The sequence below is a fragment of the Pelophylax lessonae genome (assembly GCF_965119305.1).
Source record: "Pelophylax lessonae genome assembly, chromosome: 6".
NCBI classification, from domain to species: domain Eukaryota; kingdom Metazoa; phylum Chordata; class Amphibia; order Anura; family Ranidae; genus Pelophylax; species Pelophylax lessonae.
The window spans coordinates 63,734,141-63,759,566 of record NC_138773.1 but is presented as its reverse complement, the minus strand read 5'-3'; the positions used below and the strand labels follow the sequence as shown (position 1 = coordinate 63,759,566).

General features: G+C 44.0%; 1 protein-coding gene across 2 annotated transcripts in view; it reads right to left on the bottom strand.

Moving 5' to 3' along the window:
* PKD1 (polycystin 1, transient receptor potential channel interacting) overlaps positions 1 to 25,426 on the bottom strand; it is a 280,745-nt gene that overhangs the window by 107,723 nt on the left and 147,596 nt on the right. For both annotated transcript variants that reach the window (XM_082261257.1, XM_082261258.1), the window contains exons 11-12: positions 1,874 to 2,005; positions 1,513 to 1,688 (exon numbers count right to left, since the gene is read on the bottom strand). In XM_082261257.1, the coding sequence (XP_082117383.1) occupies positions 1,513 to 1,688; positions 1,874 to 2,005 (308 nt within the window). The remainder of the gene's footprint in view (positions 1 to 1,512; positions 1,689 to 1,873; positions 2,006 to 25,426) is intronic.

Below are 25,426 nucleotides of genomic sequence, written 5' to 3'. Positions count from 1 at the left end.
GTTCTGTACATTGTTAGTGCACACAACACCTACAAAAATGTCAGTTCCTGCTTGTGTATTTGGCTCATTGATTTATCCGTTAGAGTGCACCAAATCAAATTTTAGGCACCCCCCCTGTAATATGAATTTTAGTTTTGGTGAGATATTTCTCTAAAGCTAAAATACTTCTAAAGTGATACAGACACTGCAACATTTCTCATCAGAACACTGAAAGTGCATTATTTACTGTTTGTTTCTTGTAATGTACTCTCTGAGCTCCCCAACCTCTCCTTTTTTCCCATTGGCTTTTGGGTCCCGCGGCCGCCATTCTTTGTAAGGGAAACCAGCAGTGATGCCTTGCTGCTTCACAGCCGGTTCCCTACTGCGCATGCGCTTTGCGAACGGCCTGGCAGCAGGGGAAGGAGGAGGGGGGGCGAACTCCCGAGGGATTTCACACCGGCAAAGTCTCCCAGAAGTGGAGACCGGTACCTGTCAATAAGAGGTACCCGCTCCCCCTGAAAGGTGCCAATGTGGCAGCCGGGGGGGGGGGGGGGAATGGGGTAAGAAAAAAAGCAAGGCTTCCCCTTTTGGGTGAAGCTCCACTTTAGAGTGGATGTAAACCCTATTCATTAAATCTGACCTGGGCACAAATATCTGTAGTGTTTACTTATCTCTCTCCCAAGCCCTAAGTACCGTGACTTTCTGCTGTCCTGTTCCTCTGTTATCAGCAAGTTATCTGACACAGGAGATAAAAGCAGCTGGAAAATTGTGTCGGGGAGGTAGCTTAGAGATAGATAAGCAGAGAGCTTGTCTATTCACAGCACAGCTCTGCAAATTTCTTTGTTTCTCTGGTTAAGTGGAGGGGGGTGTGTGCCTTTCCTCCAATAAGCTCACACACAGTGTATGCCTAGACTCCCCTCCCACTGCTGAACCAGAAAGAAAAATTTCTAACACAATGTGAACTTTCTAAAGAATATAGCAAACTGAAGACAGCAGATATACAAATTAAACTTATGTAGGGAGATTTGCCTCATCTCTGTGTATCATCTGAGGCTGTTCACTTTATGTGAGGGTTTACATACACTTTAAGCTAAAAAAAAAAATAAATACATTAAAGCTCGGTTCACACTGGTGCAGTGTGGGAAACCCTGTAAATCTAGTGCGAGTTCCCGCATGACACCTGAATTGCCAGTGGTTTACACTGCCCTCTGCAAACCGCTGCGGGTGTCAATACAAAGGTATTGAACACCCCCAGTTTAGTTCACAGATTGCAGTGCCAACTGTGAATTTGGACAGGAATCGGATCACGTGTCCGACTCTTGTGCGGACAAAAAAAAGGGTCCTGGCACGAATTAGGTCCGAATGCGATGCAAATTCAGCCATGCAGTTTGTATAGCTAGATTCGCATCGCACAGACATTGCATGTGATCTGCAAAGTAATGCGGTGCAAATCCCATGCAATGTCTGGCATCGCACAAGTGTGAACTGGCCCTAAAAAAATTATTCATTGGAAGAAGGCTGAGTCATACTCACTGAAATGTGACGTCCACTGCAGAGTCAATAAGTATGCTTGCGGAGAGCTGTAAGGAAGTATTCTGGGTAACGATGCCTGGGATGCTCGAAATCTTAAGGTCACGCATTGGGTTCATCTTTTCCACAGTCACATTGTAACTAACCGAGGCGTTGCTAACATGGTTTGAAGCTGTCAACTGTGGAATTCAAACACGTTTTGCATTGAGTTAGAATGGATACAATCAATGTACACTTCGGGAAAACATAATTCTACGAATATACTACTTTATAGAGAACACCCAAAGCAACAGCAACAAGAACAACGGATTTATCATATTTTAAAGCCAAGACAAAATGTCCAAAAAAAAAAAACAACACTTACTGCGAGCTTGTACACAGCGGCAGACTGATAGATCACATTGAAGACGGTGTTGAAATACGTAAATGATGTGTGGTCGTCCACAGTCCATTTAAATATCACGTCTGATCCGGATTCAACAGAAGCAACATTAGTCTACAAAGAGAAACGAGAATGATAAAGTACTATGCAATGGAACTGAGGAAAAATCATAATAGAAAAATAAGTCAAATTTATAACAGTCACAGTAACAAGCAAACGGACACTACAACTTCTTAAAGCAAAGCTAAATGTACCTTTTTTCCAACGGTCCCTGTCCCTCGCAAACACCAACATCTTCTGGTGGGTGCTAGTCTTCTTTCCTCTTCATTGGCCATTGCGGGATGACGTTAATCATCCCAGCACACAGGCACCATGCAGGGCCATCTTACCGAATGGGCATGCTGGGCAGTTGCCCGGGGGCCCCACTTGCCCAGGGGGCCCCACCTGCCCAGCAACACAGCCCCAGCCAAGCATTAGTCCCAATTACCCTTGTGCATTCCGCTGCTGAACTTAGCAGGTGGCAAGTGCCTGCCGACCATGCGCTGCTGTCAGGCCACTTAGGCCATGGAGGGGGAGCCCACAACTGCAGGAATGCCTGTCCGCCTCCACGGGAACAGGCACACACAGGACAGTCCAGTCTGACTCCCGTCCCTGTGTGTGTGTTCACCGTAGCCAGCCGGAACTGCAGTACCAATAAATATCGCCTTATAGATCATTGGCATTTTTTTTCTTGTGAGTGATTGTGTAGGCAGGGCCCCAGTGCACTGCATTGCCCGGGGCCCTTTAATGCTCTTAAGATGGCACTGGCACCATGCCAGTGATGTAAGCTGAGCTGCCCATACACAGCTCATTTTACATGGCGGAAAAGCCAGCAAGCAGGTAGTTAGGTGTATTTCATATCAGCGGAAACATTGCGCGTTTCTTCTGCAACAAAGCACTTGCATGTTTGCTGTTTGTGAAAACTGTACTTTTGTTCTGCTTTGAGTCTGGGTATGATTTTTATTGCATAATTTCCTTGCTCTAGCTTAGACCAATGTAACAATTTGCATACTCATACCTGACTGTTCCCTGTGGAAGCTGCAAATCACTGTAGTAGTCGCTGCTACTACAGTGATAGCAGTGGTCTTCCAGGGTCTGTGCCAAGCAACTGCCCTTCTGCAGAGTAACCACAGGGGGGCGCTTACTTGGCACAGCCCCATTCACTGAACACCTTATATTTGTTTTCAATGAATACAATAATTTACTTGATTAGATAAGGTGGAGATTGTGATATCACTGCCCCGCCTTTTTATCTGGTCCAATCAGTATATGTGTTGTATAAATAAAAAACAAGATACAAGGCATTCTGTGAATAGAGGCAGTGGAAAGTGAGCAAAACCCTTAATCTCTATAGTAAATACGCAGAAGGGAAGCTATTCCGCTACAGCACCAATCACTGTATTTGTGGCAACTACTGCAGAGGTTATTGCCCTCCACCATGAGATATGTATATTTCTATTGATCCAAGCTAGACCAATGTAACAATGCAAGAAAAGTCATATATAGACTTCAGCTTTAAGGATACACTCCAGTCAAAATTGACAATGGAACCTTGAGATGTTGTTTGAGAATATGAGATGAACATGTTCATATTCCTTAGTGGTTGTAAATCCTTACATTTACCCAGTGAAGTGACTATCCTCAGGTGATACACAGAGATGAAACATATCCTCCTATGCACGTTGAACCTGTTTATCTGCAGTCTTCTTTCCTCTACATCTGTTCAAAGTCCAGAATTTAAAGGCTTGTGTGTGAGTTCAGAAAAAAGGGGGAGGAGAGCTGAAGTTACACTCTGCAGAGCTGAGTGAGGAGAGCTCTGAGAGCTGATTGGAGGGAAGAGACACAACCCCCTTCACACAGAACACAGGAACAGAGCCGAGGCTGTCAATCAGCTGGAGGTCCCTCCCCTGTCACCATTTTTCTCTTGGTGTCAGGAAAACTTGTCAGAAGTGATTCATGCTGATAGCAGAGGAAGGAAGCAGCAGACAGAAATGAAACTTAGTGCTTTTCATTAAGACAAGTACATACTGTAGATCAGGGGTAGGCAACCCTAAAGAGGTGGAGGTCTACCTGAACAACATGGGAGACTTCTATAATATCCTGCAGGCGTGGTGCACTTTCTGAAAGGGCACCAAAACTCCCGCATTCAGAAAGTGCACCAAACCCGCAGGATATAATAGACGTCTATGGCTAAGAGCAGTATAGCTGCAGGTACACTGCACAGCATCTGCGGTGTGGATATACAGCAGCACATCAGTGTGAAAGCAGCCCTATACTATTACACTCAGTTTATTGCTTTACACTGACCTGAAGATCTCTTCTTTCCTGCTGCTGGCACCACTCTGGAGACTGCAAGCCGGGATAAGAGGTGGAGTGCAGTTGGTATCACTCCCCATGGGACAGGAACCAGCACTACAGCAGAGGCATCGGCTTTTGAGGCTCTTGCTGCCTACTACAGCTCCAACTTTACAAGTAGTTCCTCAGCATTGTACTCTGTTTGATGCTCCGGGGGGTTGTTGGGTCAGAAAACCCAGACCGCGACCTACCAGTAACTTATCCGCAATCTACAGGCTGCTGACCCACACTATAGAGGGATATGCTTTGTTCATATTTCATGTCTGAGGTTTACAACCACTTTAACTTTATTTTTTATATCAGGGTATAGCTGTACATCACTAGACCACCCCTCTGTCTTTTGTCTCTAAAGCCCCGTACACACAAGTAGAAATTCGGCCGGGAAATTTCGTCCGACGACCGATCTGCCGATTTTCGGCTTGTTAGTATGATGCTTCCGACAACCGACTCCGACTTTTCGGCCGAAAAAATCCTGGTGTGCAGGCTATAAAATTTTTGTCGACCGTCAAAACACGTCCGATTTTCGTCTCATTAGTACAGATTTCGATGGGGAAAAATCTTATGAGCAAGACTAGGCATGCTCAGAGATGAAAGAACACAAAGAAAGCAATCCAACACGTGACATCACTTCTGAAGTAGAATTCTGTCTGGAAAATTAGTGTGCAGTCTAGGCACATTCCAACCAAGAGACACCACTCTGGACAATAGACGGACGACCGGTCGGCGGAAATTCGTTGCGTGTTTACTAGGCTTTATCTGAGGATCCTGGAACATGCCTGCTGGTGATGCTGGAACACCCTCCTTATTGTCTCCCATATATACAACAAACCTCATATACAACCCAGTGCTAAGAAGTATCTCCCAGCCAATAATCAGATTCAAACCAACCTTGGAAGTGTGAAAGTGATAAGTGATGTAAGAAGCTGAGACAAAAGACAACACAACAAACATCAGGAAGTACATCCCTACAGTCCTCCTACTTTGCCCTGTTAGAAGGTCTGTGAAGTCTGAAGGCAGCAGATTATATAGAGTAGTGATCAACCAATATCGTTTTTTTGTGCCGATACTGATATTTTGGTCATCAGATATCGGTATCGGACGATATTTTCAGACATTTTAAAAAACATTTTTTTTTTTTTTCCACAGGTACTCTTGTGGAGGGATCTGGGGGTTTAAAAGACCCAAAACCCCTCCTCTGCACTTAAAAGCATTCAAAACGCCAAGTTTGACTGTTTTGAATGCTCGCATTTTTTTTAATTTGCCGCCAAGTACCCGGAAGTCATGTCATGACATCACTTCCGGGTTTTTTACATGGAGACCCGATCAGAGCCAAATGCAGCTTTAATCGGGTCTTCGGCGGCCGCGCAGGTGGGACGGGAGACCCGGGCGAGCCACGGAAGGCGGCGGGAGTGGGGAGATGTCCTCTCCCACTCCTTGTAAGGACAGCCGAGCGGCTTCTCAGCTGCATCAGTTGTCATTACAAGACAGCCGACTGTCGCCTATGGACGCCGGTACCGGGGTGATGCCTCTAGCTGCAGACATCACTCCGGTACAGCACTTTCCCGAAATATCGGCAATATCGGTAACCTCAGGGGCCGATTCCGATATATCAGGGAAAGTGCATATCGGCCCTCGATATGTCGGCATTGCTGATAATTGGTCAATCCCTAAGCTATAGCTTGCATTAAGGAGGACTGAGTGTGCTTTTAGCACCGTTGCAGTATTGACTTGATAGTATAGGTAGCTGACAGATCGATTTTCCCTTTTTTTTTTTAAACGGTGAAAGAAGATCTCCAGAATTAGACACAGAAGGGAAAAGTTTTAGAGATTGTTCACACTTGCTATGCTCAGATTGCTGTTCAGAGAGCATTTGACAGGCAGTGAGATGGCGTTTTATTATCTCCTCTTTGTCTGCTTGAACCCCTTAAACCCCGCACTACTGCGCCACAACCACATGCATTGCTTTCACTTGAATAGGTCATGCTCAGTGGGCACCATGCAACAAGGGCTAGAATACTTGCCACAGCAAAGCTATGGCATGTGTACAACACCCCCCCCCCCCAGCTGTTCCCTTTGCAGCTTAACCACTTAAGCCCCGGAGGATTTGGCTGCTAAACGACCAGGGGGTATTTTGCGATTCGGCACTGCGTGACTTTAACGGACAATTGCGCGGTCGTGCGACGCTGTACCTAAACAAATTTGACGTCCTTTTTTTCCCACAAACAGAGCTTTCTTTTGGTGGTATTTGATCACCTGTGCGCTTTTTACTTTTTGCGCTATAAACAAAAAAAGAGCGTAAATTTTGCAAAAATAACAATATTTTTCACATTTTGTTATATGAAATTCCCCCAAAAAAAATGTAAAAATCAAAAATTTTTAACATTTTCGGCCAATTTGTTTTATCCTACCTATGTTTGGTAAAAAAAAAATCGCAAAAAGCATATTTTTATTGGTTTGCGCAAAAGTTATCGCGTTTACAAACAAAGGGAAAGATTTTTGTCATTTTTGTTGTTTTTTTTTTTTTTTAACGCATAATGGCGGCGATCTGCGATTTTTTTTGCGGTACTGCGACATTGCGGCGGACAGATTGGACCCTTGACTGACATTTTTGACACTTTTGGGGTTACCAGTGACATTTCTACAGTAATCAGTGCTATACATATGCACTGTTACTGTAAAAATACACTGGTAGTGAAGGGGTTAACTTTATTTGGGAGGGAGGGGCTGTGTGTGTCCCTAGGGGCGTGCTTTCTACTGTGATTGGCTGTGGCTTGAGGTGTAAGGACACTGATCAACGGTTCTACATAGTAGATCCGTCTGATCAGTGTTTTTACACCGAGGAGAATGACAGGTGGCTTGTTTACACAAGCCGCCTGACTTTCTCCCTCTCCCCCGACGATCGCCGAGTGACCGGCGGACATCGGGTCCGCCAGTCACACGCGCGGGGGGGTCCGTGACCGCGCGGGCGCGCGCTCGCTCCCCAGACCCTCCCAGGCTAGTGACGTTAATTAACGTCACTCTGCCTGGCCGGGGCTGACCGCCGCAGTAAATCTACTTGCGGCGGTCTGCAAGCGGGTAAGAGAATGGCGGCTGGGGGGTAAAGTGTGGCTCAATCTCAGGATTTTACCACCCATCAACTTTTAGTGTGAATCCGCCCTTATGCATAGAAGAAAAGAGGAAAAAATAAAGACAGTTACATAGAAGTTTAGTAACTGAACAGTAAGATTTTACAACTGTCTGTAGGCAGTTTTTGGCCACATGGTTATATCTAAACTCCAGCAGGCTCCTCTCCTGTACTGAAATTGCCAACTCAGATTTCACTGTAAGATTGAGCCTCGTTTCCTGGCTGTAGGAGACTAGCATCAACTAGCTCTTTCCTCCTAACCTGACTGTCCCTGGTTCACCCGTTTCATTCATGGAGGCTTAGCATCATATGTGAGCGTTACCCTAGGGTGCTCACCAGGCAATTGCAGCCTACCTAGGAATGCCCCTTCTCCAGATTGACATGCACATTTCAATGTTAATTGGCTCCTGACTAAATTGGCCCTAGTATGTGTATGTATAAATGTGAGTTAGGGACCTTAGATTGTAAGCTCCTTGGGGGCAGAGACTGATGTAAATGTATAACATACACTATATTGTCAAAAGTATTGAGACACCTGCCTTTACACGTATGTAAACTTTAATGGCATCCCAGTCTTAGTCCGTAAGGTTCAATATTGAGTTGGCCCACTCTTTGCAGCTATAACAGCTTCAACTCTTCTGGGAAGGCTGAACACAAGGTTTAGGAGTGTGTCTATGGGAATGTTTTACCATTCTTCCAGAAGTGCATTTGTGAGATCAGGCACTGATGTTGGACAAGAAGGCCTGGCTGGCAGACTCTGCTATAATTCATCCCAAAGAGGAATTAGGTTGAGGTCAGGACTCTTTGTAGGCCAGTCAAGTTCCTCCATTCCAAACTCGCTCATCCATGTGCAGGCAAGTCAATACTGAGTCCTGACCTCAACCCAACAGAACACCTTTGGGATGAATTAGATTGGAGACTGCGAGCCATGCCTTCTCCTCCAACATCAGTGCCTGACCTCACAAATGCGCTTCTGGAAGAATGGTCAAACATTCCCATACACACACTCCTAAACCTTGTGACCAGCCTTCCCAGAAGAGTTGAAGCTGTTATAGCTGCAAAGGGTGGGCCAACTCAATATTGAACCCTACGGACTAAGACTGGGATGCCATTAAAGTTCATGTGTGTGTAAAGGCAGGCGTCCCAATACTTTTGACAATATAGTGTATATGTAAAGCGCTGTGTAAATTGGTGGTGCATACAAGTACCTGTAATAACAAATAAGTTATTTTGATATTTTCATAACTCCTCCCAAGAGCCAACCCACTGCGTGCATTAGGGCTGAGGGCTCTTACGTACTGAGGCAGGGTAATGAGATGCCTTCAGAAAGCTATGCATAGCACCCCGCTGGCCTCTCCTACCAGCTATGAGCTGCCAGCATTGCATAGAGAAGCACAGAGATCCAGTGATGATATCTAGAAAAAAAAGTATGTAATAAAAGCAGAAAGGTTTAATTTAACAATTTCATTAGCATGTTGATGAGGGGAGAGGGAAGACAAATATAAGCAAAATAAACTTCAGCATTTGGTGAATTTTAGCCTGATCTGTGCCACTTGTATGTAGTCTAGTAGAATGCACAGACGGGATTTACAAAGCTTTCACCGTGCTCGGAGCAGCTTTCTTGAAGTCTTGAAGGCCCTTGAAGCTCCAATCTGCATCTGTTCAACAAATATCTTAATGAGAAGGTTTGCACTCACTTCAAACAAGCCGTTATCAGACATTGGCAGGCTTTCACAAGGCTTCAGCACTGCTTGAAGCTTGCTGGAAGCCTGCTAACAGCTTGAAGGGACAGGAAGCATTTCCTATTACAGTTGAACTCCAGGCACCCATCTAAACACACAGATGAAATACTTATATGAAAGCAGACAAAAATTTGTCATTGAAATTCCATTTCTGTCCATACACTTCTCAGATCTCAGCCAGGAAGACAGCACTATTTTCTCTGTTACTGTTAAGGAATACAGCGGTGACACCTTCCTGACTACAGCCTGCTGACTGGACAGTGAAGGAGCAGAGGAAGACTGATTGGTAATCTCCCTGTTCTCTCCTCTATTCAGCACAATTGCATGAAACACACCTGATTAATTTCTAGTGTTGTCTCACAGTTTCTCAGTCTGAGTGCTGCTGTTCAGATAAACCAAAAAGTAGGTGCTGACAGCTGTTATACTTATGTAGCAGGTTCTGGTAAAATGCCACCCCTCGCCTCCTGATATTCACCTTTGCTGTACTTCCCTGCTGCTCTCTGTAGTCCTTGTTTAGTTAGTGACATTCTCCCTCCCCTCCCACCACATGACAGTGTTCAGGCCTGGCCATTGTCCCCTCAGGGCCATGCACATTCTTCCCTCCTACCACATGACAGTGTTCAGGCCTGGCCATTGTTGTCCCCTCAGGGCCATGCACATTCTTCCCTCCTACCACATGACAGTGTTCAGGCCTGGCCATTGTTGTCCCCTCAGGGCCATGCACATTCTTCCCTCCCACCACATGACAGTGTTCAGACCTGGCCATTGTCCCCTCAGGGCCATGCACATTCTTCCCTCCCACCACATGACAGTGTTCAGACCTGGCCATTGTCCCCTCAGGGCCATGCACATTCTTCCCTCCTACCACATGACAGTGTTCAGACCTGGCCATTGTCCCCTCAGGGCCATGCACATTCTTCCTTCCTACCACATGACAGTGTTCAGGCCTGGCCATTGTTGTCCCCTCAGGGCCATGCACATTCTTCCCTCCTACCACATGACAGTGTTCAGACCTGGCCATTGTCCCCTCAGGGCCATGCACATTCTTCCCTCCCACCACATGACAGTGTTCAGGCCTGGCCATTGTCCCCTCAGGGCCATGCACATTCTTTCCTCCTACCACATGACAGTATTCAGACCTGGCCATTGTCCCCTCAGGGCCATGCACATTCTTCCCTCCTACCACATGACAGTGTTCAGACCTGGCCATTGTCCCCTCAGGGCCATGCACATTCTTCCCTCCTACCACATGACAGTGTTCAGGCCTGGCCATTGTCCCCTCAGGCCCATGCACATTCTTCCCTCCTACCACATGACAGTGTTCAGGCCTGGCCATTGTCCCCTCAGGGCCATGCACATTCTTCTGTCCTACAACATGACAGTGTTTAGGCCTGGACATTGCCCGCTTAGACCTGCACATATTCTCCCCTCCCACCACGTGACAGTATTCAGGCCTGGCTATCGTCCCCTCAGGCCCACGGATGTTTTACCACCCCCACCAACATCACCACCACATGACAGTGTTCAGGCCTGGCCATTGTCCCCTCAGGGCCATGCACATTCTTCTGTCCTACAACATGACAGTGTTCAGGCCTGGCCATTGTCCGCTTAGACCTGCACATATTCTCCCCTCCCACCACGTGACAGTATTCAGGCCTGGCCATAGTCCCCTCAGGCCCATACATATTTTACCAACCCCACCCCACCTCACCATCACCACCCCCACCATCACATGACAGTGTTCAGGCCTGGCCATTGTCCCCTCTGGCCCATGCACATTCTCCCCTCCCACCACATGACAGTGTTCAGGCCTGAATGGGCAAAGTCCAGGCAGGGGAGACCGCTCCAGGTGAGACTGGGATCAGGTGCTGGTCGGATCCGCAATCCAGGATAACTTCAAACAAAAAGGAATGACCGCACTTCCGATGAATTTTCAGAAAAAGGAGTGTCTTTATTCCACATCAATCAGAATGGCAGATACAGGTACACACTGTGAGTGCAGGACAATCGGTGGACGCGTTTCACGACTGGATATGTCGCTTATTCATTCATCAAGTTCACTCTGGATGTGCACCGGCCATATATACACCCCATACATACAGCTGGCAACAATTAGAGTCATCAAACTAGTTGTTCCTCCCATCGGTCAGCTGTTGGGAATCTACGCACAGACAGAGTGACCCCAACAAAATCCAAACTTGAACACACTTGTGCAAAAAACATTTTACATGTGTATAAATATAAGTCAGATAAATATCCTAGGGATAAGTGTTAAAGTAAAGAAACAATCAAGAATAAAAACCATATTCAATATTTGTGGTACGTTTATCATATATATAGTAGAAATACATATATATATAAAGTATAAATAAAGAGAATATGTGTGGGAAACTTATGAAAGTGACTTTAAAGTGAAGAAAAATGTGAGAAAATAATAAAAGTGAAAAATATATTGTTAAAAAATTATATAAGTGTCACGAAAAAAATTCTTGATTTCTAAAAAACCGTTTTGACCGGCTGCAAAAAACGATGTGATGTATTCAGAATAGGAGCAATATAGAAAAACTCCAGTCTGTGTTTTCTGCCCAACAATCATATGTGAAACAATATGATGATATATATGTGGAAGAATGGAAAAGTAAGTGATGAAACACAGATAAAATTACATGAGAGAAAGTCACATATGTGTGATCCGTGCATATTTGGGGAACAAAGAATAGTTATTTCCGTATATAAATGAATATGCCTGGTTCACAGTAGTCAAATGTGACATATATAAAAAAATGTGTGCAGTGCATAGTGATATAGCTAGTGTTCTTCTATACTTATATAAACAGCAATGAGTTTCAATCAATGTAGACACATAGTAGCAACCCCTTGCTGTATTAAAAAAATAATACAAATATCGGTATGCGCATGCTTTCTCATGGACTGAATTTTCTATATAGTGTTTTAAAACTACAAAGACCTTTCTTTAGAAAAAACCCTCGAGGAAGGCTTTCAAAAAAGAAAGGAATCATTTGGGAAGAAAAAGGGAATACAAAAACAAAAATCGGGTATAGATCCCTATATATCTGTTGACTAGATTTGGCTAAACATCGCTCTCCATTTATATTAGGGTGGTCAACCATTATTATAGGAAACCCGATGTGTTAAAATCGGCCGGTCTATGGGTAAATGTGGGAATTTGTCTCATCCAATTCAGTCTAGGCAATCAAAGCCAAATAATTATTGTATCATTGCTGTGAATACTGACATCACCCAGAGATCCCAAAGGCAGGGGAAAGAAAATTTGGGAACGAACCTCAAATGGCCAATACAATCTAAGGACACATCGCAAGTGATGCAGAATAATGTAGTAAATTTATCTCAGCGGAGACTTACTTTAGATGAAATATCTTTACTATCTAAAGGACAATGTGCTGTTTCGGAACTAGAGGAGCTAACTCATGAATCATATTCATCATACCCCGATAGGGATGAGGGAACACAACGGGTTAATTTAAACATACCATCATCCTTTTATCCCATACAATCCTGGTCGGCTGAAATGGATAAGTTCCAAAAACTAGTCGAAAAGGACATTTTTAAGCTGGCTTCAAACCTATCTACACATGTAAACATCAATGCAGACAATTTGTCCATGAATGAAAGGAAATCGTTGAAATCACTACAAGAAGATGATTCTATCACCATTAAAAATGCGGACAAGGGGGGAGCCGTAGTTGTTCTCGATAAAACACACTATAAAGCGGAAGCTATGAGACAACTAATGGACACAAATACATACCAACCTTTAAAAAGTGATCCGACCAATAAGTTTAAAAATGTCCTAAAACAGCTTGTCAAGAAAGGGGCAGCCATAGGTGCTTTTTCCATCAAGGAATTTGAAAACATGATCCCAGAGTTCCCAATAATACCAATTTTCCATCATTTGCCAAAGATACATAAGGGACTGGATCCAGTACATGGACGCCCAATTGTATCAGGCATTGGCTCCCTTAACGAACGACTAGGAGAATGGCTGGATGGACAACTCCAACATATAGTACAAGTTCTTCCAAGCTATTTGAAAGACTCAAACCATTTGCTAAAAATTATGGACTCCTTTGTGTGGTCCGAGGAGTACAGCTGGGTCACGTGTGACGTATCCAGCTTGTACTCCTCTATTCCACACACTCTAGCTTTGGAAGCGGTTGGTTATAGTCTAGAAACATATACGGAGATGTCACCTGTTTTACAAGCTTTTTTGATTGAAATTCTTGATTATCTATTAACACATAACTTTTTTGCTTTTGATGGTGTGTTCTACCTCCAAAGATGCGGGGCAGCGATGGGAGCCAAGTTCTCACCTTCCCTAGCCAATCTTTATATGGGTTGGTGGGAGAGGTCCCGCATCTTTGGAGGTGGAAACCCATATAGGGATAACACTTTTTTATACCGTCGCTACATTGACAATTTACTATTTATCTGTCATAGGTCCGTTGATCTTGAATCATTTATATCGTTTTTGAACAAAAACGACCTGAACCTCTCTTTCACGGGTATTTCCAGTTCAGACAAAATTATGTTCCTGGACATAACTTTGAGCCATACAGGTGATAAAGTTGTTTCCTCCCTATATAGAAAGCCCCAGGCGGGTAACAGCTTATTGCATGCTAAGTCGGGACATCCTCTCCACACAATAAAAGGGATTCCCGTGGGGCAGTTTTTGAGGCTCAGAAGGATTTGCAGTGACAGTGACACCTTTAAAGAGGAATCATATTCCCTATACCAGCGCTTTCTCCAGAGAGGCTATCCTAGGTGGATGTTGGACAGAGCCTATCGATTAGCCCTTGGGAGAAATCGCACTGACCTCCTGCAACTCACTGCACCTAATCATACTGCACCCACAAACCAGGAATCTGATCCCAATACTGTACAAGCGACAAAAGGTCCCTCTAGTGACAAATATATAAGAAGAAATAAAAAAGATAAATTTATACCTTTTGTCACAATGGCATTACCATACAGTCTAGAATTTAACAGCATAAAATCTATAATAAAAAAACATCTACCCATTTTACATCTAGACCATGCATGTAATGAAATTCTGGGGAAGGGATTTAACATTGTGGCGAAAAGGGCGGCCACTTTGGGAAATGTATTGTCCCCTAGCATGTACAAAACCAAAAAAACCCCCCCATCGCTAACGTGGTTACACTGTAGAGGAAATTACAGATGTGGGGAACAGGACTGTGTTACCTGTCCCCATATTCTAAAAAGTCCCCATTTTCAATCCACCGTTAGTGGCAGGATCTACAAAATAGAAAAGTTTTTTAATTGCAATTCTGAATACATTATATATTTGATTACCTGCAAAAAGTGTTTAACCCAATATGTGGGCAGAACAACTAGGAGACTCAAGGACAGATTCAGAGAACATCTAAGTGACATTCGTTGTCTCAAATCAACCAATGTCGCTCGTCATTTCAATGACCTACATGAAGGAGACATTTCTCTGGTCATGGTTCAGGTCATTGAAAAAATCTTAAAACCTAAAAGAGGAGGAGATATTTTCCAGATACTTTGCAAACATGAAGTTTTCTGGATATTTTAACTCCGTACAAGATTACCTGAAGGTATGAATTTTGAGTGGGACGTGACACACTTTTACACTTAATATTTATTAGTATAAATTTGGTCCAGAAGAATGATCATTAAAATTCATATATTTCCCTGTCCTGGTAACATTATACCAGATATCCTGTGATAACAATTTTTTCACATAGGAATATCCGAGGCTTTTTTCCATTTAGCCAGGATTTGCATATATATATATATATATATATATATATACACACACAAGAGCTTTAATGGCACCTATTAAGTTTTTCTCAGGATCTACGGCAATCAAAGAAATGACTCTGGACTCTATATACTCGTATAGGATATGTGTATATATATGTGATATAACATTTGATATATTCGATCATGAGTCCTGAAGTCATCTGTATTGCCATAGATCCTCAGCATTAAAATATTAAAATAAAATATATAACTATAACATCATATTGGAGGTTAGTTCCCAAATTTTCTTTCCCCTGCCTTTGGGATCTGTGGGTGATGTCAGTATTCACAGCAATGATACAATAATTATTTGGCTTTGATTGCCTAGACTGAATTGGATGAGACAAATTCCCACATTTACCCATAGACCGGCCGATTTTAACACATCGGGTTTCCTATAATAATGGTTGACCACCCTAATATAAATGGAGAGCGATGTTTAGCCAAATCTAGTCAACAGATATGTAGGGATCTATACCCGATTTTTGTTTTTGTATTCCCTTTTTCTTCCCAAATGATTCCTTTCTTTTTTGAAAGCCTTCCTCGAGGGTTTTTTCTAAAGAAAGGTCTTTGTAGTTTTAAAACACTATATAGAAAATTCAGTCCATGAGAAAGCATGTGCATACCGATATTTGTATTATTTTTTTAATACAGCAAGGGGTTGCTACAATGTGTCTACATTGATTGAAACTCATTGCTGTTTATATAAGTATAGAAGAACACTAGCTATTAGGGTTGAGCGAACACCTAGATGTCCGTGTTCGACGGGTTCGGCCGAACTTTAAAAAAAAGTCCGGGTCCGTGTCCCGGACTTTTACCGAACTTTTCCCGGACACCGAACCCCATTGAAGTCAATGGGGACCCGAACTTTAAGGCACTAAAATGGCTCTAAAACACCAAAGGAAAGGGCTAGAGTGCTGCAAATGGCAGCAAAACGTAATTAAGAGCATGGCAAGTGCTCTGCAAACAAATGTGGATAGGGAAATAACTTAAAACAACAACAAAAAAACAGAAAAATAAAACAATGTTCTTCTTCATCTCTGAAGGACGAGGCCCATATGGAGTAGGAGGGAGGTTGAGGTGGTGGTGGATGTGGCGGTGACATAGGCGTGCGCACAGGGTGTGCTGGGTGTGCCTGGGCACACCCTAATCACCTAGGGCACATAGCATTGCCAGTGAGGAGATGGGAAAGATCTCCCTGGGACCTGCTCTGCTCTATTTCTCCTTGCCTACAGGTACATGGCCCCGATACATTACTCTCCCTGCTGGCAAACACATGCATGTGTATTTCAACTTTGGGGTGCACACCTTAATGCAATAGGCTGCGCACACCTATGGGCGGTGTAGGTGGAAGCGGCGGTGGAGGAGGACCAGGGCCGGATTAACAGCATCATGGGCTTGGTGCTGAGGATTTTGAAGGGCCTTAAGGGCCGTGCCTTGCCATGCACCCAGAGGAGGAAGGGTGCAGCCATGCATGCCTAATTCAACATGGGATGCTGTCTCTGAAGCCCATAAACACATCCATGCATCGCCAACTGTCCCTCCTTGTCCGGCCTTCACGCTGTGTGGGGAGGTTCTGAGGGTGCTGCCTGGGGAAGCGAGCATAGAAGCCAGACTTCTGTGTTTACAAGTGACAGAAGAGCGGTAACAGTGAATATGGCCAACCCGGGGCCTATATAAAAGGTAGGGGCCTGGAGCTGCAGCTCCAATAGCCCCTACATTAATCTGGCCCTGAGGAGGAGGACGAGGTAGCCAACACTGCTTCTTTTCAAAAATTTTAAATGAGGGTACACCCCAAAAGAGTGAGAAAGAGCAAAAATGGAACAATGGGTGGGTAAGGTCGGTATCCATTGCTATTCTGCATAAGGTACGGAAAAGTCCCGTGGGATCCATGCCTGGTTCATTTTAATGAACGTGAGCTTGTCCACATTGTCTCTGGACAGGCGGCTGCGCTTGTCTGTTATAACGCCCCCAGCCGTGCTAAATACCCGTTCAGATAATACACTGGCTGCAGGGCACGCCAGCACCTCCAAGGCGTAAAGGGCAAGCTCAAGCCATGTGCCCAATTTGGAGACCCAGAAGTTGAAGGGGGCAGACCCGTCATTCACTACATGTAGGCGTGTGCACACATACTGCTCCACCATGTTGGTAAAATGCTGCCTCCTGCTAAGACGTTCCATCTGAGCTGCTGGTGCTGCTGTTTGTTGTGGCGTGCTGACAAAGCTTTTCCACATTTCGGCCATGCTAACCCTGCCTTCTGAGGTGCTGGCGGTGCCCTGGTTGCGTTGGCGACCTCCTCCTCCTCTGCCTTGTGCTTCCACTGTGGCCCCGCTGTCAGATGGGAATGCCAGCAGCATGGCGTCTACCAGCATGCGCTTGTACTCGCGCATCTTGCGATCGCGCTCCAGTGAGTGAATTAAGGACGGTACGTTGTCCTTGTAACGGGGATCCAGCAGCGTGGCCACCCAGTAATCAGCACAAGTTAGAATGTGGGCAACTCGGCGGTCGTTGTGGAGACACTGCAGCATGTAATCGCTCATGTGTGCCAGGCTGCCCAGAGGCAACGAAAGGCTGTCCTCTGTGGGAGGTGTATCGTCCGTGTCCTCTGTATCCCCCCAGCCACGCACCAGTGATGGCCATGAGCTGGCCTGGGTGCCACCCTGCTGTGAACATGGTTCCATCTCCTCCTCCAGCTCCTCCTCCTCCTCATCCTCCTCATCCTCCAGAACTGTGCCCCTGCTGGACAATTGCGTCCCTGGCGTTTGCGTGTGCAGGAACCCACCCTCAGAGCCCCTTGCGAATGACTGCCCTGAAAGCCTTGGAAATGTTACCTCTTCATCCTCCTCCTCCTCCTCATCCTGTGCCACATCCTCTTCCATCATCGCCCGAATTGTTTTTTCAAGGAGGCATAGAAGTGGGATAGTTAAGCTGAGAACGGCGTCATTGCCACTGGCCATGTTGGTGGAGTACTCAAAACAGCGCAACAAGGCACACAGGTCTCGCATGGAGGCCCAGTTAAATTAAATAGCGGAATAGAAAATATGATCCAAAAAAAGTGTATGTATATCACACGTACACAACCACACTGGGCCCCAATTACTATTGTTTGTACCCCTAAAAGGCTAGATGAGGAGTAGGGGGAGTATGGAACAGGCAGCACCCTCAAACCTTCAGAAGTATGAGATGAACCCCAACAACTTGGAAAGGTGGATCTCTCTCACACGTACCGACACAGACTATCCCGCAATTCAATTGATCCTCAAAGGTTTTTATTGAATAGCGGAATAGGAAATATGATCAAAAAAAGTGTATGTATCTCGCACGTACACAACCACACTAGGCCCCAATTACTATTGTTTGTACCCCTAAAAGGCTAGATGAGGAGTAGGGGGGGTATGGAACAGGCAGCACCCTCAAACCTTCAGAAGTATGAGATGAACCCCAACAACTTGGAAAGGTGGATCTCTCTCACACGTACCGACACAGACTATCCCCCAATTTAACTGATCCCCAAAGGTTTTTGATTAAATAGCGGAATAGAAAATATGATCCAAAAAAAGTGTATGTATATCACACGTACACAACCACACTAGGCCCCAATTACTATTGTTTGTACCCCTAAAAGGCTAGATGAGGAGTAGGGGGGGTATGGAACAGGCAGCACCCTCAAACCTTCAGAAGTATGAGATGAACCCCAACAACTTGGAAAGGTGGATCTCTCTCACACGTACCGACACAGACTATCCCCCAATTTAACTGATCCCCAAAGGTTTTTGATTAAATAGTGGAATAGAAAATATGATCCCAAAAAAGTGTATGTATATCACACGTACACAACCACACTGGGCCCCAATTACTATTGTTTGTACCCCTAAAAGGCTAGATGAGGAGTAGGGGGAGTATGGAACAGGCAGCACCCTCAAACCTTCAGAAGTATGAGATGAACCCCAACAACTTGGAAAGGTGGATCTCTCTCACACGTACCAACACAGACTATCCCCCAATTTAACTGATCCCCAAAGGTTTTTGATTAAATAGCGGAATAGAAAATATGATCCAAAAAAAAGTGTATGTATATCACACGTACACAACCACACTAGGCCCCAATTACTATTGTTTGTACCCCTAAAAGGCTAGATGAGGAGTAGGGGGAGTATGGAACAGGCAGCACCCTCAAACCTTCAGAAGTATGAGATGAACCCCAACAACTTGGAAAGGTGGATCTCTCTCACACGTACCGACACAGACTATCCCGCAATTCAATTGATCCTCAAAGGTTTTTATTGAATAGCGGAATAGGAAATATGATCAAAAAAAGTGTATGTATCTCGCACGTACACAACCACACTAGGCCCCAATTACTATTGTTTGTACCCCTAAAAGGCTAGATGAGGAGTAGGGGGGGTATGGAACAGGCAGCACCCTCAAACCTTCAGAAGTATGAGATGAACCCCAACAACTTGGAAAGGTGGATCTCTCTCACACGTACCGACACAGACTATCCCCCAATTTAACTGATTCCCAAAGGTTTTTGATTAAATAGCGGAATAGAAAATATGATCCCAAAAAAGTGTATGTATATCACACGTACACAACCACACTAGGCCCCAATTACTATTGTTTGTACCCCTAAAAGGCTAGGAGTAGGGGGAGTATGGAACAGGCAGCACCCTCAAACCTTCAGAAGTATGAGATGAACCCCAACAACTTGGAAAGGTGGATCTCTCTCACACGTACCAACACAGACTATCCCCCAATTTAACTGATCCCCATAGGTTTTTGATTAAATAGCGGAATAGAAAATATGATCCCAAAAAAGTGTATGTATATCACACGTACACAACCACACTAGGCCCCAATTACTATTGTTTGTACCCCTAAAAGGCTAGGAGTAGGGGGAGTATGGAACAGGCAGCACCCTCAAACCTTCAGAAGTATGAGATGAACCCCAACAACTTGGAAAGGTGGATCTCTCTCACACGTACCAACACAGACTATCCCCCAATTTAACTGATCCCCAAAGGTTTTTGATTAAATAGCGGAATAGAAAATATGATCCCAAAAAAGTGTATGTATATCACACGTACACAACCACACTAGGCCCCAATTACTATTGTTTGTACCCCTAAAAGGCTAGGAGTAGGGGGAGTATGGAACAGGCAGCACCCTCAAACCTTCAGAAGTATGAGATTAAATAGCGGAATAGAAAATATGATCCCAAAAAAGTGTATGTATATCACACGTACACAACCACACTAGGCCCCAATTACTATTGTTTGTACCCCTAAAAGGCTAGGAGTAGGGGGAGTATGGAACAGGCAGCACCCTCAAACCTTCAGAAGTATGAGATGAACCCCAACAACTTGGAAAGGTGGATCTCTCTCACACGTACCAACACAGACTATCCCCCAATTTAACTGATCCCCAAAGGTTTTTGATTAAATAGCGGAATAGAAAATATGATCCAAAAAAAGTGTATGTATATCACACGTACACAACCACACTAGGCCCCAATTACTATTGTTTGTACCCCTAAAAGGCTAGATGAGGAGTAGGGGGGGTATGGAACAGGCAGCACCCTCAAACCTTCAGAAGTATGAGATGAACCCCAACAACTTGGAAAGGTGGATCTCTCTCACACGTACCGACACAGACTATCCCCCAATTTAACTGATCCCCAAAGGTTTTTGATTAAATAGTGGAATAGAAAATATGATCCCAAAAAAGTGTATGTATATCACACGTACACAACCACACTGGGCCCCAATTACTATTGTTTGTACCCCTAAAAGGCTAGATGAGGAGTAGGGGGAGTATGGAACAGGCAGCACCCTCAAACCTTCAGAAGTATGAGATGAACCCCAACAACTTGGAAAGGTGGATCTCTCTCACACGTACCAACACAGACTATCCCCCAATTTAACTGATCCCCAAAGGTTTTTGATTAAATAGCGGAATAGAAAATATGATCCAAAAAAAGTGTATGTATATCACACGTACACAACCACACTAGGCCCCAATTACTATTGTTTGTACCCCTAAAAGGCTAGATGAGGAGTAGGGGGAGTATGGAACAGGCAGCACCCTCAAACCTTCAGAAGTATGAGATGAACCCCAACAACTTGGAAAGGTGGATCTCTCTCACACGTACCGACACAGACTATCCCGCAATTCAATTGATCCTCAAAGGTTTTTATTGAATAGCGGAATAGGAAATATGATCAAAAAAAGTGTATGTATCTCGCACGTACACAACCACACTAGGCCCCAATTACTATTGTTTGTACCCCTAAAAGGCTAGATGAGGAGTAGGGGGGGTATGGAACAGGCAGCACCCTCAAACCTTCAGAAGTATGAGATGAACCCCAACAACTTGGAAAGGTGGATCTCTCTCACACGTACCGACACAGACTATCCCCCAATTTAACTGATTCCCAAAGGTTTTTGATTAAATAGCGGAATAGAAAATATGATCCCAAAAAAGTGTATGTATATCACACGTACACAACCACACTAGGCCCCAATTACTATTGTTTGTACCCCTAAAAGGCTAGGAGTAGGGGGAGTATGGAACAGGCAGCACCCTCAAACCTTCAGAAGTATGAGATGAACCCCAACAACTTGGAAAGGTGGATCTCTCTCACACGTACCAACACAGACTATCCCCCAATTTAACTGATCCCCATAGGTTTTTGATTAAATAGCGGAATAGAAAATATGATCCCAAAAAAGTGTATGTATATCACACGTACACAACCACACTAGGCCCCAATTACTATTGTTTGTACCCCTAAAAGGCTAGGAGTAGGGGGAGTATGGAACAGGCAGCACCCTCAAACCTTCAGAAGTATGAGATGAACCCCAACAACTTGGAAAGGTGGATCTCTCTCACACGTACCAACACAGACTATCCCCCAATTTAACTGATCCCCAAAGGTTTTTGATTAAATAGCGGAATAGAAAATATGATCCCAAAAAAGTGTATGTATATCACACGTACACAACCACACTAGGCCCCAATTACTATTGTTTGTACCCCTAAAAGGCTAGGAGTAGGGGGAGTATGGAACAGGCAGCACCCTCAAACCTTCAGAAGTATGAGATTAAATAGCGGAATAGAAAATATGATCCCAAAAAAGTGTATGTATATCACACGTACACAACCACACTAGGCCCCAATTACTATTGTTTGTACCCCTAAAAGGCTAGGAGTAGGGGGAGTATGGAACAGGCAGCACCCTCAAACCTTCAGAAGTATGAGATGAACCCCAACAACTTGGAAAGGTGGATCTCTCTCACACGTACCAACACAGACTATCCCCCAATTTAACTGATCCCCAAAGGTTTTTGATTAAATAGCGGAATAGAAAATATGATCCAAAAAAGTGTATGTATATCACACGTACACAACCACACTAGGCCCCAATTACTATTGTTTGTACCCCTAAAAGGCTAGATGAGGAGTAGGGGGAGTATGGAACAGGCAGCACCCTCAAACCTTCAGAAGTATGAGATTGTGTTCACTGTACCCCACAAAGATTGAGTTCACTGCACCCCACAATGATTGTGTTCACTGCACCCCACAAAGATTGTGTTCACTGCACCTCACAAAGATTGTGTTCACTGTACCCCCCAAAGATTGTGTTCACTGCACCCCACAAAGATTCTGTTCACTGTACCCCACAAAGATTGTGTTCACTGCACCCCAAAAAGATTGTGTTCACTGCACCCCAAAAAGGATGTTCACTGCACCCCAAAAAGGATGTTGTTCACTCCACCCCAAAAAGATTGTGTTCACTGCACCCCACAAAGATTGTGTTCACTGCACCCCAAAAAGATTGTGTTCACTGCACCCCAAAAATGATGTTGTTCACTGCACCCCAAAAAGGATGTTGTTCACTCCACCCCAAAAAGGATGTTGTTCACTCCACCCCAAAAAGATTGTGTTCACTGCACCCCAAAAAGATTGTGTTCACTGCACCCCACAAAGGATTTTGTTCACTGCACCCCAAAAAGATTGTGTTCACTGCACCCCAAAAAGGATGTTGTTCACTGCACCCCAAAAAGGATTTTGTTCACTGCACCCCAAAAAGATTGTGTTCACTGCACCCCACAAAGGATTTTGTTCACTGCACCCCACAAAGATTGTGTTCACTGCACACCAAAAAGGATTGTGTTCACTGCACCCCAAAAAGATTTTGTTCACTGCACCCCAAAAAGATTGTGTTCACTGCAGCCCAAAAAGATTGTGTTCACTGCAGCCCAAAAAGATTGTGTTCACTGCAGCCCAAAAAGATTGTGTTCACTGCAGCCCAAAAAGATTGTGTTCACTGCAGCTCACACACAGAAAAATGGATGTGGATCACTGACACCTGCCTATCTCCAATCCCACACCACACAGCAATATCGATTGTAGTTTGTAGAACACAGTTTCCCTAAAATTCAGCAGACTCTGTCCCTAACAGGATTGAGAAGAGATCGTAGATCAGGATTGAGTGCAGACCCCACCCCCCACACAGCAATATCGATTGTAGTTTGTAGAAGACACTGACCCTATAATTCAGCAGACTCTATCCCTAAAATGCCTACAACTCGCCCTGCCTAAACACTCCGACCTGTCCCTCAATTCTATCCGGACACAAATGGTTTTTTCCTGCCTATCTTTCCCTAATCAGCAGCCAGCACGTTGATGTGTGCTCTGTCCCTGAATCTAAGCAGCATAATGACGCCGCTGCGGCTGCCTCGAACTTATAAAGACTTGGTCACATGCTTCAGACGGCCAATCACAGCTACTGAGACATTTGCAGGCATGGCTGGGATGGCTTAAGGCACACCAGTTAAACGATTGTTGATTGGCTGTTGAAAGCCCGCCATGAAAAGAGCGCCAAAGCATGCAAAACCCGGAAATAAAACGACCGAACACGGATTTTTACCCGAACATACAGTAAAGTGTCCGTGTCCGTGTTCGGGTACAAAAAATCCAATTATTCGGTACGAACACGAATAATACAGTCCGTGTTCGCTCAACACTACTAGCTATATCACTATGCACTGCACACATTTTTTATATATGTCACATTTGACTACTGTGAACCAGGCATATTCATTTATATACGGAAATAACTATTCTTTGTTCCCCAAATATGCACGGATCACACATATGTGACTTTCTCTCATGTAATTTTATCTGTGTTTCATCACTTACAAGTGTTTTATGGAAAATGTATTTTTGAGATATTCATATGGTAATTTATATACTAATAATTTTCCATTCTTCCACATATATATCATCATATTGTTTCACATATGATTGTTGGGCAGAAAACACAGACTGGAGTTTTTCTATATTGCTCCTATTCTGAATACATCACATTGTTTTTTGCAGCCGGTCAAAACGGTTTTTTAGAAATCAAGAATTTTTTTCGTGACACTTATATAATTTTTTAACAATATATTTTTAACTTTTATTATTTTCTCACATTTTTCTTCACTTTAAAGTCACTTTCATAAGTTTCCCACACATATTCTCTTTATTTATACTTTATATATATGTATTTTTACTATATATATGATAAACATACCACAAATATTGAATATGGTTTTTATTCTTGATTGTTTCTTTACTTTAACACTTATCCCTAGGATATTTATCTGACTTATATTTATACACATGTAAAATGTTTTTTGCACAAGTGTGTTCAAGTTTGGATTTTGTTGGGGTCACTCTGTCTGTGCAATCTGGCCGTAGATTCCCAACAGCTGACCGATGGGAGGAACAACTAGTTTGATGACTCTAATTGTTGCCAGCTGTATGTATTGGGTGTATATATGGCCGGTGCACATCCAGAGTGAACTTGGTGATGATTAAGCGACATATCCAGTCGTGAAACGCGTCCGATTGTCCTGCACTCACAGTGTGTACCTGTATCTGCCATTTTGATTGATGTGGAATAAAGACACTCCTTTTTCTGAAAATTCATCGGAAGTGCGGTCATTCCTTTTTGTTTGAAGTGTTCAGGCCTGGCCATTGTCCACTCAGGCCCATGCATATTCTCTTCTCCCACCATGTTTTTTGAACAAAAATATGTACAGATATTTCTATGAAAATTGTCATCAGTATATGCGATGACTTGATAAATGTGGTTCGAAAGTTCTTCAAAAAATGCTTGATTTTACTATTCAGTTCTGGAATGAATTGACTTTTCATGACAACAAAAAAACACATACAGGTGGTCCCCGGGTTACAAACATCCGACTTACAAACGACTCCTACTTACAAACAGAGAGAGACAACAGGAAGTGAGAGGAAATCTACCTAGGAAGGGAAATTCACTCCTGTAAGAGGTATCATTGGAAAAAGGTGTCTCCACTGAAGCTTTAACACCAATTCTTCTTTCCACAACAACTCAAAATTGTCAAAATCCAATTCTCACAGGGACAAAGTGA